Source organism: Ooceraea biroi, chromosome 1 (assembly GCF_003672135.1).
Source record: "Ooceraea biroi isolate clonal line C1 chromosome 1, Obir_v5.4, whole genome shotgun sequence".
In the NCBI taxonomy this organism is placed as follows: Eukaryota; Metazoa; Arthropoda; class Insecta; order Hymenoptera; family Formicidae; genus Ooceraea; species Ooceraea biroi.
The window spans coordinates 1,651,018-1,665,858 of NC_039506.1; the positions used below are offsets into that span (position 1 = coordinate 1,651,018).

Below are 14,841 nucleotides of genomic sequence, written 5' to 3' on the forward strand. Positions count from 1 at the left end.
CATCGCCTAACGTTCTAGTTATCACTGGCAAATATAAGATAAGTGGATAAGAGCGTCCTAGATAAGGAACGCTACATCAAAGTGAATCATTCTTTTCTCAGTATCGCAATGGTGTGTTCTGTAATTATTAAGTCAGGATTATTAATCGACAGAAAATGTTGTCATCATTTAATCGGACAGTCTTTCAATCTTTCAATTAGACAATGAAATTTGACAATTTGATTTTGACAATTGTTCCGCGATAGCCATTTTTATTTACTTTTATTTACAGTTTACAAATTTGTGATTATACAAAATACAAGACAATATTGGATCTTGATCGCGAGTTCTTGGCGTCGCGAAATAAATAAAAAAAAACAGAAAAGAAATTAATAGAAATCTTCCTCCGCGGTCTTCGATGCTGACTGATTTTTCTGATTTTTTATCTGTTCTTGATTATTATACATGTCCGCGACTTGTTGAGCGGACGTTGCCTCCTCGCAATTCTTGTCCTCGCGGATTCTAATAAATCGTGGAAATCTCAAAGATATTCCCTTTTCCGGATCGACCTAAAGAAGAAAAAATAACATTCCTGTATATGGAATTTCTTAATTGTTTTTAGCGCAGTTCAATGAAGATAAGCCACGTGTTAAAAACACTTTTGTTGGAAAGTTTGGAGACTCACTACTCCAATAGCCGCCCTATGAACAGGCGAGAGGGAGAGATCGGCGCACTTGATCTCCCAGACTTGAATCGACTCGAACCAATGATCTGGCTCATGGCTACTGTCGAAGCGATAGTATGATTTTGCTTGGGATATCACGTGATCTTTGAAGAACTTTGTGTGATTTTCGAGGTCTTCCTCTTTGAAACCCGTACCGATCTGTTTACGAGGGGGGAACGATATATTAAAAGTGAGTTAAAATAATATATTGAGTAAAAGGAGTAAAATAGTAGCAATATGCTTACAATGTTTTATTGTAACTCATATATCATGTATTACGGAAACTATCGGAAATTTAATAAATACCTACCAGAAATATTTCAGTTCAACTCGATAAAAATAGCAAATCAATTTTAGTGTCCCTGTCTATTTTCAACGCCGAGAGAATCTTAGGAACGTACCTTACAAATACTTTGATACTCCTCGTTCTCCTGATCGTAACACGCCAAGAGGAAGCCACCGTAGGTGCCAGTTCTCTTTCCCTTGCCGATATAACCACCAATTACAACGACATCGAGCGTATCGCCGACACCGTCCAAGTAATCCTTCTTTAGCTTCAGCCAATTGCGCGATCGCTTCGCGATCTCGTAAGTTGCTTCTTCCTCCAATGTCTTCACCATCAAACCCTCGCAATTTCCCTTCACGGACTCGTCCAAGAATATTTGCACCTCCTCCATTGTTGTAGTGTCCATGCTATTAGCCAATTTCCATTCGCCTTCTACCTCCTTGAAATGCTCTCGCAATAACTCGCGGCGTTTTGCGAACGGCTGCTTCACCAACGACTCGCCGTTCAGATACAACAGATCGAACATGAACACGCACACTTGCACTTTGATGTCCTCTTCGTTGGCATCCTAAAAACAAAGACGGAATAAATAATACGAGTAATAATACGAAAAGATGTCTCGAATTAAATAGTTACAATGATACGATGATGATTACGAAACATTATACTACAACAAATGATATTTCATAGAAAAGTTTTAACAAAAATTGCAATAACTTGATGATACAAGAATCGCTTTCTCACCTTTCGCTTTCTCGTACTGAGAATTTGGAACGGTAGAATTTGCTTCTTTCCGTTGTCCCAGGCGACCGCCTCGCAATCGAGTACACAGTTTTTCACCAAGTCACCACAAGTATTCTTGAATCGTTTAATAATATCCGGATACTTGCTGGTATTGTTCTCTTGATTTCTACTGTAGATGCTGACTTGACCATTGTCCGCAACGTGTATCTGCCGATTTTAATATCAAAAATTTTTAATTATAAATTTTTATTTATTTGAATCTCTATCGCATATTACTATCGCAATATTATGTAAAATTTTTTAAACAAAAAAAAGGAAAATACCTGTGCTCTTTCCCCGTCGTATTTCCACTCACACGTGAACTTCAAGCCATCGAACCGTGTGAGGACTTCTTGAACACCCTTAGTAGGATGCGCCAACATGGGTTTCAAAGGTATTCCAGGAGTAAGTTTGCATTTGGTCGGCAAGGCATTAATGCCAGCCTCTAGTAAGACGGGAATTATAAGGTTGTAATTCGGACACTCGCTGTAAAAATACATATTAGTTGTTTTAATTAACAAAGTGTGAACTAAAATTTTGAGACTTAAATGCTACATTTAATCAATATCATTATTTATGATTAAATTATTTAAAAAAATATATGTATAATTATATTAATAAATTTCAATATTAAAGATAAGATTATATTCGACTTTGAATAATTAAACTTGAAAATTATCTTACCAATACGTTGTCTTTAATGTAATAGCTATCTGATCGTATTTTTCTTTGAAACGATCACTTGACATCGTTTTGCTTGCATTTAGAATTTCTGATGGATATTCTTGTTCCGGTGGCGTCATCGCACAAGCTAGAGCCAGTGCCTACGAATCAAATTCTTAATAATATCGATTGAGACAGCGTAATGTTGCGAGCAACTTACTTGCAAGACGGATTGCTCTGCCAATCCGATGCGAAGTTTTCCGGCCAACGATCTGATGAGATACCTCGCTTCAGTATTACGACACGCTACAAACAGCGTCTGAATTTTATCCAACTTCTTCGCGAGAGACTGAAAATAAGCAAAGTAATTTCTGCATTCACTAAAGAATTTCCAGAATAATTATTTATGATTGTTTTAGAAATTCTGATATATTCGTTATAAGATAAATTCTAATTATAATAGTTGGATTACCGCATGCCCCGTCATTTGTGCGATCTCCTTCAATTTTGTGTACACATTAGGAACGGTCAGTGGTGCTGGTTGGAACATGGTTCTCTGATTGGATCTGCTACCTTCTGCCACGATTCCCAAATCACCGACCTCCTGGACGTCAGCTTTGATTTGTGCCAACGTTCTGCCGGTACATTGTGCTATCGCCTTCATCAAATTTGTGTCGGCCACACCGAGCTCAATTCCTGGAATACGATAACGTGAATAAAAATACTTTTAATACTTTGAATGATGCACACAATTTCAGTATTCACCTTCATACGCTGGAGCTAGTTGATTAAGGCACAAATACACGCTCGGCAACAGATCCGCTGGGCTCAGAACTATGACAGATCGGAAGTAATTCGACAGTATCTCTATTATCTTCAGTCTCGCACTAGTTTCCTCAATGAGCTCCAAAGTACGCGTGAATGCGCTATATGGAGTTCTGTAAGCAAAGATTCAAATATTTTCGAAACTTTTTTCAGATTCCTACAAATATTCTCTCTCGTTAAAGCCTCTTTAACAATCTCAACTCACTTATCTCCTCGTTTCCAACACGCGTCGTTTATTGGATGATAACCAGATGCACTGGGATTGTAAGATTGGTCAGCACTTTTTCTAGTTTTTCCGCCGTTCCTTTTGTCATCCTTTGTATCGCTCTTTTGCTTCGATACTGATAAATGCGATATTTCATTAATTGTTGCATCAAATAATTATTTCAATAAAGTTTTAAACTTTGCGCAATTATATTTCCCTCTAATTTAGATCTACCGCGTGTTACTGTTTAATTTCAGAATGCTTCTTTTCTGCAAACACTTACGTAAAAAGCTATGCACTTTCTTGGGCGGCTTCTTTTCAGGCATAGATTCCTTCTTTGGACTTTTGCTTTTTTCCTCATTATCCGAAGCACTTTTGTTTGCTTCATTATCCAAAGTGTTCTTGTCGACTTTGCTAGACTCTTCTACGATTTTTATTTCTTTGCCATTAGGCTCTGGCTTTTTTGGACTATTTTTTCTTTCAGGACTTTCAGGCAACTATAAACCATCATTTGCAGATACAAAAAAACTTACTAATTTACATATTTGCTAAATAATACAGAATAAAAGTAGAAGACAATCAGATTAATAAAATCTAAACTTACAGGTAAGTGATCCTCATCGTCGCTCGACTCTACTGGCTCAATTATTCTGGCTCGTTTCTTCTTTACAGTTTTACTTACAGATTTTCTTTCCAAATTGACTTTTGAATCAGTCGAATTTTTCTCTTCCTTTTCGTTATCTTTTACAGACTTAGCTTCATTTGCTTCATCTTTTTCTTTTTTCTCTTCTCTTTTTTTGTTTACAGTTACACTAGTTTTCTCTTTCTTCTTCTCTGTCTTTTTCGATGCTCCAGGTGAAAGTTTATTTGACTTACTTTTTGGCGTAGCTCCTTAGAAAAGAATCAGACAAGCATATTGCTTTAGACACATAACAATATATTGCATTAAATATAACGTAGCAGTATAATTACCTAACTTTACACGAGGCTTTGCAGCTGGAGAAGGAGTTTTGGAAATTCTCTTGGCCTTTGTAGACTTAGTATCTAGCTTTTTCGAGAGAGGAGAACTGTGGATGTAACAATTTACAAAAAGATTATATTATATAAAGAAAAGAGAGAGGAAATAGGTGTCTACAGTTCTGATTGTTAATGATGAACAGAAATATTGGACTTGATTACCTAGCGAGCTCACTGCTGCTGTCTCTCTTTCGTTTGCCGTTTCCCTGAGCATCATGGTGGGCCTCCTGTTTGTTGGATGAGTTGTTGCTGTTGGTTGTATGTATCCCATTAAAAATGACAAGAAATCGACTACGAGTCACAGCCGCGTACTCCAGACGTCGGGCCGGTAGAGCCAGTGAACTCAAGCGCGAGCAAGTCGCAAGGATTTTTAACATAATCGACTGTTACAGATAGAGATATCGTTATAATGTCTGTAATGAAACATACCTCTCCGATTTACTTTCGGTCGAATTTTCCTTCTTGGACGGTAACTTGGTGAAAAAGGAGCTGCAAAGACAAAGTACATCGGCGACGTCATTCAAAACGATGTACATACTTGACACAAAGCAATTGTCGAAAGAAGATAGACATAGAATGATAAATGCTATATCGATTGGATTACGTTGTGTTAGAAGAATTATTAGATGTTTAGAGCAATGATATTAATTCGATTCTTTTTCAGGAGCGATTTATCACGCTAAATCTACTCACTCTATACGGCGCTGCGCCATTATCACGCCGTTTCTTACGGTTCTACGCGCGTTGACAGATTTCCCGCGTTCATGTCATAGCTATGCAGCCATGAACTACATGCAATATAGAACTCTAACCTGATGATGATTTGAAGATGTTCGTTAGCCAATCAGATAGATGTATTAATGAAATACATAACTTTTTTTCTTATTTATTTATTTTTATATTATACTACAATGTTATATACGTAGTGTGTAAACGAACATGATTACAGCCAAATATTTTGTCTTAAAACCTAAGATATTACATGATTCTGTTTCATAACTAATAGATAATTTTGTACTTATAACAATTTCTACGATATAATTTATAACTAAATCTTAATGTTTTTTTCTTAAATTAGTTGAAAGCAAACCATTATGCATAGGTAACACACGTAAAGTATAACTGTTTGTACAAATTCGCAACAATTGTAGTTGATACTTTCTGCTTTTCTTCTCTATAATTTTCTCAAACATCGTGAAAAGAGTGTAACGCGTTCCAGATTTCGCGTAACGTTCCAAGTAATATAATTAGATAACATCTTTATTCTATTGCACAACATACGAAGACTGTCAAGTCCTATCCCGGAAAATTGAATTTTCATAAACATGCGCACACAATATGCCATATGTTCACACAAAACATCATCTGAATCCCTTGTACTGGATTCATGTTTCCTCAGGTGTTCTTCCATTTACGATACAAGCGCATCTCATAATTCGTATCCTTTTTCTTCCCATATTTTTTTTACGGTTCTAACATATCCCATAAATTAGCAATATTATCCGAAGGAAAAAGACTTTTGTTTCACCGTTTCAATGTATACAATTCTCCAGATGAACGAATCGCGGTACATCTTTTGCTTTCCTCTCAGCGTTGATTTTAATTTTTAACGTGTGTGTCCCACATGTCTCTAGTCAAACGCAAACGCAATAAGAGTGAATCGCTACATATTGACTACGAATTATACGTTAATAATGTAAAAGTTTTAACTATGTTATCTCTCTCTCACACACATACACACACACACACACACACGCGCGCGCTCTTTCTCTTCTTTTTTTTTCTACGATCTAGATATGCTTTGGTACAAGCACGATGGATAGCTACGTGAGTAAAATTTAACGAAATGTGTAAAAGTATAAACTTCACATGGAAGTTGGTGACCAAAAATTCATCTCTCTTAATTCGGATGGTTTAGCTTCCAGTAGATTCATGTGAATCGCCGACTTATCCGCTGATTTGTCTTCTTGCCCTATGTACGTGAGGTTTTGCGAAGATATCGATCTTTTCCTGTTGAGTGGCTTGTGTGGTTCCATGTCTGCAAAGGCTTCATCCTCTTCTTCTATTTTCGCCGTAATAATTTCTCTGGATTGCCCAAGTATGCTCGCCAAAATCCAATTACCCTGGTATTTTTCTCTGTCTGGTACGAATGCGCCCGTAAAGTATCTGTTGGCATGAATCTTTCTGCGTGCTTTTGGTGAATTATCAGGACTTGCTGTCGGTGATGTCAGCGGTGTCGCCGGCAAAGATTTACTGACATTTCTCGATGAACTTTCCATCTGTTGGGAACTGGAATCTGGTGCAAGTACTTTTGTCAATTTGCCAGACATCATCTGACTAGCTACGTGAACGATCGACTTGCCACAGAGAGCCGATTCACCATGAAAACCGTCGTCCGTTCCCTGCGATTTGGGTTTTACGTATCCACTTGTTACAGGTTTTTTAGGTCTGATATCGTCAGCTAAAACAATTTTTCAAGAAGAGAAAAGATGGTACAACTTTCGAAAAAGAAAACTCTTACTCTTTTTTTTTCCACCCTAATAGTTTGTAATGTTATACCTTTACTATTTACAGCAGGTATAAATGGTTGACAGGGCAAAGGATGTTTGCTAAAATCGATTTTGGCTTCTTTCAAGTCAGAAATAGATTGTTCCTTCATTATCTGATTTGTAGAACTCGTGATGTTGTTCTCATTCAAGACCTCAGGAACGATACGTTTTAATCCTTCTTTTGGTAGTTCAGAATTTTGTGACTTTTGATATCTTATGTAAAAGAAGTTATCGTCGTACGATGGTGGACTGAATGCTACATCGTCAAAGTCGAATCTAGAAAAGAAAAAGAAAAAAAAAATATGCCATACTCTCAAATGTGTTACGTGATTGATATGATCGTTATATGTACGAAATACATTGCTAATTTATTGATTAACTTGGCAATACATGTTATCAAAAAACTCAAAAGGATATCATCCACAGCTGTAAGTGAAATACTTTTAACATTGTGTACCATGTTTCGAGCATAAGCACTTCTTTTGAAAGAATTAGTTAAAATTCAAAGAGAAAGGGAAGAAAAAAAGAAAAAGACCAACCTATTATCCATTTTTCCCTTCATCCATTGTGGCAATGAAATTCCACTACCGAGAGATCGATCTTGTTGCCTCGATGTACCCATTTTGACAGACTTGTGAAACTCGGCAGCAGACTTGAATTCTTTATGTTAATAAGTAATGTAAGTATAGACGCACAAAATAGCATGCCAAAAGAATTGATACTACTTTGTTATCCATATTATACTTGCATTGTGGATATATGTACATGTAGTGTTATAATTTGTACAGATTCGTACAATGCAAAAAAATTAGTAAGTCTGCAACTTTTTGTTGGACCAACAGTTACGCCACTCGACTGATCTGCAATGTTGTAAATGCTTAAAATACACAAAAATCTGTGTTATTGATACAACAGGAAGATAACCAAGTCTACTAATTTTCTACTCACTTTTCTGTCAAAGAACATTGAGAATTTTATTGATGAGACTTTCATGATTTCCACGTTCAACTGTTTGCTTCTTTGGTTTTGTTTAACCAGAACAGCAGTGAATAAACGCAATGTTGATAACTATAATGGCTGACAAACGGTCACAAATAGCTATTACGTACAGTTATAGTACTCGACATCGATGATACCACATATGTATACAATATATATATATATATATATATATATATGCATACATGTGTGATACGCATTAATAAAATAGAAAGAGAAAAATAGATTCCTTTCGATCTATCTCTGTCGGTTCCGTGAGTTACGCGTTCCGTCTGCTGACTGTTATGACTCTGTAATGACAGTTGCGCGCATCATCTGTCATTAATGGCACGTTCACACGGAACACGACAACGCTAGGAAATGTGTGTTCGATATTGCGATATAAGATATACGATAATCGAAAGTAATTGATTGCCACATCGTTTCTTGTCCCTCGCTACGCGATTGTCGCGTCCCGTTTGTGGCAGCTTCGATTCACCGATAACTAACGCGTGGACAAATTTAACAGGAGAAACTAACTGCGCTGCTGGCGCAACCTGAGAATTTCCCTTTACTATATATTTTTTTTGTTTTTCATGACTTTTTCAATTCTTCAGCTATTCTTATAACGACGGAACGTAACATTGTGTTGTGTTAGAATAAATTTATTTGTCGGTACTGTAAAACCGTTTACGCGAGTTGCAATGATCGTAAACCAGATTTTTTTCCTGTGAATTGTGATGCTTTCTCAGCTGATTCCAGCATGGCACTAGAAACTTGCTAGCATTCGTGCGCATGTGCACAAAATCTGCCCTTCTGGTAACTCTAATCTGACGTGTAGCAAATTGCATCATAGGTTAAGTCGGAACGTTGTATTGTATTCGGATCTTTTTTTTTCTTGTTGAAACATCACGAAACATTATGCTCGATCTTTTCACGATATTCAGCAAAGGTGGTATAGTCCTCTGGTGTTTTCAGAGTACGTCTCAGATTTTTGCGCCCAGTGTCAATGCCTTGATAAGAAGTGTCATATTGCAAGTAAGTTTCTTTGACACTTTGCCTATCTGTTGATCTTTCATTGTAAATTTCGTGTTATTACACCATCAATTTTCTCAAATTGTTTTCTTAATCTTAATTTCAAGCAATTTTTAGTTATCCTACTTGTTCCAAAAATTATAACTTTATGAAGAAAAAAAGGAAATATGACTTTTTCAACTTTCTATTTTCGCCATTCTTTTCTATCGAAGAGAATTGTTCCTCGTTTGATTAAAGTATCACAAAAGTGACGCGTTTATTTTTATTTACAAAACCTTCAAGTGCATACTAGATAAAAATATAAAACAGCAGCATTAAAAGCACCATATGTTTGAGATTGTTATGATTAGGATCTTGTGAGAGTGAAAGTGGTTTAGTTGTAGCCTCATAAAAATAATGTACAAGGTACATTGTAGATTAGAGAGGTAGATATTGTATTGAAAGATACCACTTGTACTTTTCTTCAAGTTGAGATGTTACCTTTTGATAATACTTTTCTGACTGAAGAAGTCAAGAATGATTAATAATGCTGCTGGTTGACATATGCTACAAAATTTTTATTTCAAAAGTAGTTGAAAAGTTAAGAAAATTTGAATCTCTGTGTAATTATTCTCATGTAGACAAGAACTCATTTCTGTTTTTTCAGGAACGTACAGGGAACCACAGCTTTGAACATGATTCCTTGCGTTTGCAGTATAAACTCGACAACGAGTTTGAATTGGTATTTGTGGTGGCGTATCAGAAAATACTACAGTTATCTTACGTCGACAAGTTCTTGAATGACATTCACTTGGAGTTCAGGGATCGTTTTAAGAATGAGCTGGAGAGCTCGAGCTGGTTCACCAATTTTGAGTTTGAACAGGCCTATCGTTTGGTGCTGGAGCGGGCCGAACAATGGTCACGCACGCAAGCCAAGATACCGAAGCAGATGCGTACTTTCGATGAGAGTCAAAAGTCCAAGAAGACTGTTGCTAGTATGATTGAGAGAAAAGATGATAAAGATGATAAAAAATCAGGTATAGTTATAACGTGACTACGTCTACAAATTCGTATTTAAATTTTTATGTGTTGTATTTAGTTGAATCTTTGCTGTATAATTGATTTATATACATGTCTGTCTTTTATGATATACATGTCTCGAGATATTGATAATCGTGTGACAAACAATTATTACTTTTATTTCAATTCTTTACCCGTAATAACCATAATAACATAAACATTAATAATTGTACCACTGAATTTATACTGCGATTACGCTTATTTTATTTCTGCGATACATTAAAATGTCATGTTACATTATGTCATGTGTAATAGATATAATCCCAGAAGCTATATTTTGTAAATAGTAATTTCTCTTTACTACAATTTGACTAGTACTAACAATAAAAATTTCTTCTTCGCTTCCAGGTAAAAAGAAGAAACCAACCATTAACTCTAATGGAGATTTCCAAAGTAAGTAACGCTTACTAAATCTTTGCATAGTGACTTTGCACTAAATTACGCGTTGTTATGCATAATATCTTGCATCGACAGTGCAAGAAATTTAATGAAGGTTTAATGAAGGTTTGTCACAGGCTTACATTTACATTACGATTGATCTTAATGTGGAATATCACATTCTTTAATCAATTTAGAATCATTTTCATCTTCAATAAGAACAAAGGGATTAATGTTTCTTGTAGTAATAGAAAATAAAGTTGGATTTGCCAAGCAAATACTTGAATACTTTATTACTATCGTATTCAGAAGGATATAAAAACTCTCTCGTGTCGTAATCGTTTATTAATACTACTTGGCTAACATTTTTGCTATTCACATATGTCAATGTCTCATTACGTGACAAGTAAAACAGTGATTTAACATGAAATAAAATGTATAGGGAAAATTGTGTATGCGTTATTGACAAAGAGCCTTGTTATTGACAATGAGGGAAAAAAGGAAATCTTAGAAAAGCTTAGAAAATTAAATTTAATTACTATTGTCGTTTTCCCTGTTTTAAGCTTGTTAATTCCCTTGTTTCTCATGTTGCATATAAAAATATAGGAAAACCTCCTTTATGCTTTAGCGAAAATTCAGGAAATTTCAAAGCAAGAAGTGGTGAAACAGCCAGTAGAACGGAATGGAGAACTCGACGAGGAAACACTGATTGCCAATCGCATGAAACTCGCTCAAAAAATGGCAGGACAAAAGAAAAAAGCAGACAAGCAGTAAGCGCTTTTCTCCCTAATTTATTAATAGATGCTTGTCCTCTGAGTTGAGTCTTGCGAAATTGAACAGTTGCAGTAACATGTATGTACGCATGTACGCCGTACATTTAATCGTACAATTAAGCGCGATATCAAGATGTGAGCTTTTTCTAAATATTACAAAGAGGGATATTTGCGCCGCGTGAACGACATTAATGCAGATGATTGTACGTTTAATGCAAATGAGAGAAACAAGTCAAGTTAATCCAACAATTTCCTTAAATTAAAAAAAAAACGTAGATAACAAATAGATAACAAATTAAAATATATGTTGTATCAGAAAGAGTCCGAAGCCTGAGAAAGCCGGCAAGAAACCACGCATCTGGGAACTAGGTGGAACAACCAAGGATCTCGCTACATTGGAACGCACGAAAGATAAGCCGGAGGAAAGTGGCGATTATGTGGCAGCTGATACAACTGTAATATTCTTTTTCAATTATCTTGTGTGTTATATAAACTAAAAATTTGAGTGGTTGTGTTTCTTTACTTCTCTACTTATAGCCAAAAAAATTATATAAAATTATTTATACCTTTTTGTCACTCTTACAGCTAGTTGGACAGATGAAGGGTAGCATACGCGATCTCGAAGTGGACAGCGAGTCCGAGGACAATTCCGATCAAGAGATGGAGCATTCCAAGCCACAGCAGGCGCAGAAGAAGACAAGCGTGTTCTCCATGTTTAAAAGCCTGGTCGGTAGCAAGTCTTTGAGACAAGAGGACATGTTGCCGGTTTTGGAAAAATTGAAGGATCACCTGATCACCAAGAATGTCGCTGCCGACATCGCTCAGAAATTATGCGATTCCGTCGGCACGAAACTGGAGGGGAAGGTGCTCGGTACCTTCGACAGTGTAGCAAACACGGTGAAAGCTACTTTGACAGATGCTCTGGTGCAGATATTGTCACCGAAGAGGAGAATCGATATTCTGCGAGACGCTTTTGAAGCGAAAAAAAATAACAGACCTTACATCATGACCTTCTGCGGAGTCAACGGAGTCGGCAAGTCGACGAATCTGGCAAAGATCTGCTTCTGGTTGATAGAGAATAATTTCCGTGTGTTGATTGCCGCGTGCGATACATTCAGGTAAATGGACGACGTAGACAGCTATAGAGAATCGATACGATATGAATTTGTTTCCACACCGATAATAAATCACTTAAAATACTGATTTTTTTCTTTGAATTATTCGGAATATTAAGTTAAATTCTAATTAAACCTTTAAGCGCCTCCGCAAAATTTATGTATATATATAGAGCTGGAGCAGTAGAACAGCTGAGGACGCACATGCGGCACTTGAACGCCTTACATCCGCCTGAGAAGCATGGCAATCGATCGATGGTGCAACTATACGAGAAGGGTTACGGCAAGGATGCAGCAGGCATAGCTATGGAGGCGATTCGCTTTGCAAAGGATTCCAGGATCGACGTCGTTCTTGTGGATACCGCTGGTAGGATGCAGGACAATGAGCCACTGATGCGAGCTTTGGCAAAGTTGATAAAAGTGAACGAACCGGACTTGGTATTGTTCGTTGGAGAAGCTCTCGTCGGTAATGAGGCTGTGGATCAACTGGTGAAATTCAATCAGGCCTTGGCCGATTACAGTCAATCTGCCAATCCGCACATTATTGATGGTATCGTGTTAACGAAATTCGATACGATCGATGATAAGGTAAGTTTCCTGTACAAACTGTGTTTTTCAACTTCTGTTGAGAAATTGTCCAGTTTCCAAAAAAGAAAGAAAGAAAAGAAAAAAGCCTTTCCCTTAAAATTGTACGCACATACATGTATATGTGTATCGTGATGTCAACCGAGTAGAATCTTTTCGCAATACCATGACAAGTTTTAAACTTTTGTTACAAGTGAAATAGTAATGTAATGTAATGTAAATGTAGCGTTAGTAATATGGTTTGCAGGTTGGTGCTGCTATCACAATGACGTACATCACTGGTCAACCTATTGTTTTTGTTGGAACTGGACAGACGTACATGGATCTGAAATCATTGAACGCCAAAGCCGTGGTGCACGCTCTGATGAAATAAATGTGCGTTGTTATGTGGAATATAATAAATCTCTGAAGATATTCTATCGCATATGCGTGGTTTATTCCAGTATTCTTGCACAAATTAATGTTTGAAAACTTATATCAGATGCGCCAAATTGTGCTGTTATCGTAAACATGAAGAGATACTAGGAAATAGGAGCAGGAAAATTGGAGAAGATAAGTTGACGTTGAATGCGTGTGGGAAGTGTGAAACAAGAGGAATATTGGGATTAAATCTACTGCGCATGCGCGGGAAACCCATACGAAAAGTATCGAAAGTGTTGCACTGATCCTTTCGAGTGTACCAACATCTTTTGCGACAAAGTGGATTCATAGATACATTACGTAATTTTATTCGCTATTTTCTCATCGATATTGGGACGAAATATTAAATTATAAACTGTAAGTAATTGAGAGATATGTAAATAAATGTGAAAATGAAAAGCGCCAATCGAACCGTTTTATTTTGCGGTGTGATCAAATGGGTTGAAGCTGCTATTACCTGAAAAAACGGATCGTCTACTTTGTCAATTTGTTAGCATTTACGCGTTGTTACATATGAATATCATATAATTATCACACTTTTATTCGTATCTCTCTTATGCATAGTGAAGAAAAGCTCTGATTTTTCGCGTGTTTCTTGTCATCGACTAAATAACCTATACACCTGATTAAAAACTAGACGTGTCGATGCACGCGCATTGACGAGTCTTTCGGAAATTATCGATACATTCCTAACTTCTGTCGCGTAATATTATTATTGCCGCGTACGCGGTGCAAATTACAACTTTGTATCCATTACAGACAGCCAATATGTTCGGAGGTGGTGGACCGTACCGACCTATGAAGTACCCGTATACCCTCACTGCAAAGATAGCTCAATTTCCATTCAAATATTACTGGAAACACAGTTGGCTATTCAAGTATTGGCTAATTGGTATAGTGGTAGTATCGCCCGTATTTTACAAGATACAAAAATTATGTAAGTCTGCTATTAACAATTGCCGTTGTCGATCCATATTAGTAGGACGTATGTAATCTTTCTCATTACTTTCAGCATATTCGCCTGAGAATGTTGAGAAATGGAAGAAACTTGATAAAGAATTGTTCCAAGGTACTGGCCATCATTAACGACAAAGTACCAACATTAGAGAGCTGTATGTTAAAGTTCTATGTCAAATACATGTAAAGAAAAAAGTAATCTGTAAGTCGTCTCGTTCATCAAACGAATGATCTAAAGAAAATAAACCAGATATATATCATCATACCGTATACGCGAGTTTATTCGAGGAAAGGCTATAGGAAGGACAGGTCGTTTTAAAAAGTCAAGTTTCAATGTTTATATTACCAAAATAATTGTATAAAATATGATGAAAAATTAAAAACACGACTAAAAAAATCTTGCAATTGCTGTACGACACAATTGATAGTATTTTGTACTCGTATGAAAGTATGGAAATATTTGAAAGATCAGTTGACAAGCTGATACGTGCAAGGAAAAGCTAATACTAT

General features: G+C 36.5%; 4 protein-coding genes across 9 annotated transcripts; 2 read left to right on the forward strand and 2 right to left on the reverse strand.

The window, feature by feature from the left end:
• Positions 1 to 234: 234 nt before the first annotated feature.
• On the reverse strand, positions 235 to 5,288 carry LOC105280257 (DNA ligase 1). Of its 2 annotated transcripts, XM_026973906.1 has the most exons (16): positions 5,176 to 5,288; positions 4,912 to 4,971; positions 4,645 to 4,731; positions 4,438 to 4,532; positions 4,070 to 4,356; positions 3,749 to 3,962; positions 3,466 to 3,601; positions 3,201 to 3,373; positions 2,908 to 3,131; positions 2,656 to 2,784; positions 2,457 to 2,596; positions 2,057 to 2,258; positions 1,734 to 1,940; positions 1,105 to 1,557; positions 665 to 862; positions 235 to 548 (listed from the first exon to the last, which is right to left on the reverse strand). In XM_026973906.1, exons 1-16 carry the CDS (start codon positions 5,193 to 5,195, stop codon positions 369 to 371), a joined length of 2,805 nt encoding a protein of 934 aa, XP_026829707.1. In that variant the 5' UTR covers positions 5,196 to 5,288; the 3' UTR covers positions 235 to 368. The 2 variants fall into 2 exon arrangements, with proteins under 2 accessions (XP_026829707.1, XP_011338912.1); XM_011340610.2 differs by lacking the exon at positions 5,176 to 5,288 and having other exon boundaries at positions 4,645 to 4,824; positions 4,912 to 5,169.
• Positions 5,289 to 5,627: 339 nt separating this feature from the next.
• Positions 5,628 to 8,400, reverse strand: LOC105280259. 3 transcript variants are annotated; one of them, XM_026973929.1, is made up of 5 exons: positions 8,216 to 8,400; positions 7,980 to 8,108; positions 7,571 to 7,891; positions 7,042 to 7,307; positions 5,628 to 6,943 (listed from the first exon to the last, which is right to left on the reverse strand). In XM_026973929.1, exons 3-5 carry the CDS (start codon positions 7,651 to 7,653, stop codon positions 6,348 to 6,350), a joined length of 945 nt encoding a protein of 314 aa, XP_026829730.1. In that variant the 5' UTR covers positions 7,654 to 7,891; positions 7,980 to 8,108; positions 8,216 to 8,400; the 3' UTR covers positions 5,628 to 6,347. The 3 variants fall into 3 exon arrangements, with proteins under 3 accessions (XP_026829730.1, XP_026829731.1, XP_026829734.1); XM_026973930.1 differs by lacking the exon at positions 8,216 to 8,400 and having other exon boundaries at positions 7,571 to 7,691; positions 7,780 to 7,891; positions 7,980 to 8,204; XM_026973933.1 differs by lacking the exon at positions 8,216 to 8,400 and having other exon boundaries at positions 7,571 to 7,908; positions 7,980 to 8,204.
• Positions 8,401 to 8,780: 380 nt separating this feature from the next.
• LOC105280260 (signal recognition particle receptor subunit alpha homolog) lies at positions 8,781 to 13,502 on the forward strand. 3 transcript variants are annotated; one of them, XM_011340622.3, is made up of 9 exons: positions 8,784 to 9,047; positions 9,691 to 10,060; positions 10,452 to 10,496; positions 11,110 to 11,251; positions 11,571 to 11,709; positions 11,840 to 12,372; positions 12,543 to 12,957; positions 13,202 to 13,329; positions 13,436 to 13,502. In XM_011340622.3, the coding sequence occupies exons 1-8, from the start codon at positions 8,931 to 8,933 to the stop codon at positions 13,325 to 13,327; spliced, it is 1,887 nt and encodes a 628-aa protein (XP_011338924.1). In that variant the 5' UTR covers positions 8,784 to 8,930; the 3' UTR covers positions 13,328 to 13,329; positions 13,436 to 13,502. The 3 variants fall into 3 exon arrangements, with proteins under 3 accessions (XP_011338925.1, XP_011338924.1, XP_011338923.1); XM_011340623.3 differs by lacking the exon at positions 13,436 to 13,502 and having other exon boundaries at positions 8,781 to 9,047; positions 13,187 to 13,325; XM_011340621.3 differs by lacking the exon at positions 13,436 to 13,502 and having other exon boundaries at positions 13,202 to 13,378.
• Positions 13,503 to 13,589: 87 nt separating this feature from the next.
• Positions 13,590 to 14,594, forward strand: LOC105280261. The gene is made up of 3 exons (XM_011340624.3): positions 13,590 to 13,731; positions 14,134 to 14,311; positions 14,387 to 14,594. The coding sequence occupies exons 2-3, from the start codon at positions 14,143 to 14,145 to the stop codon at positions 14,458 to 14,460; spliced, it is 243 nt and encodes an 80-aa protein (XP_011338926.1). The 5' UTR covers positions 13,590 to 13,731; positions 14,134 to 14,142; the 3' UTR covers positions 14,461 to 14,594.
• Positions 14,595 to 14,841: the final 247 nt, after the last annotated feature.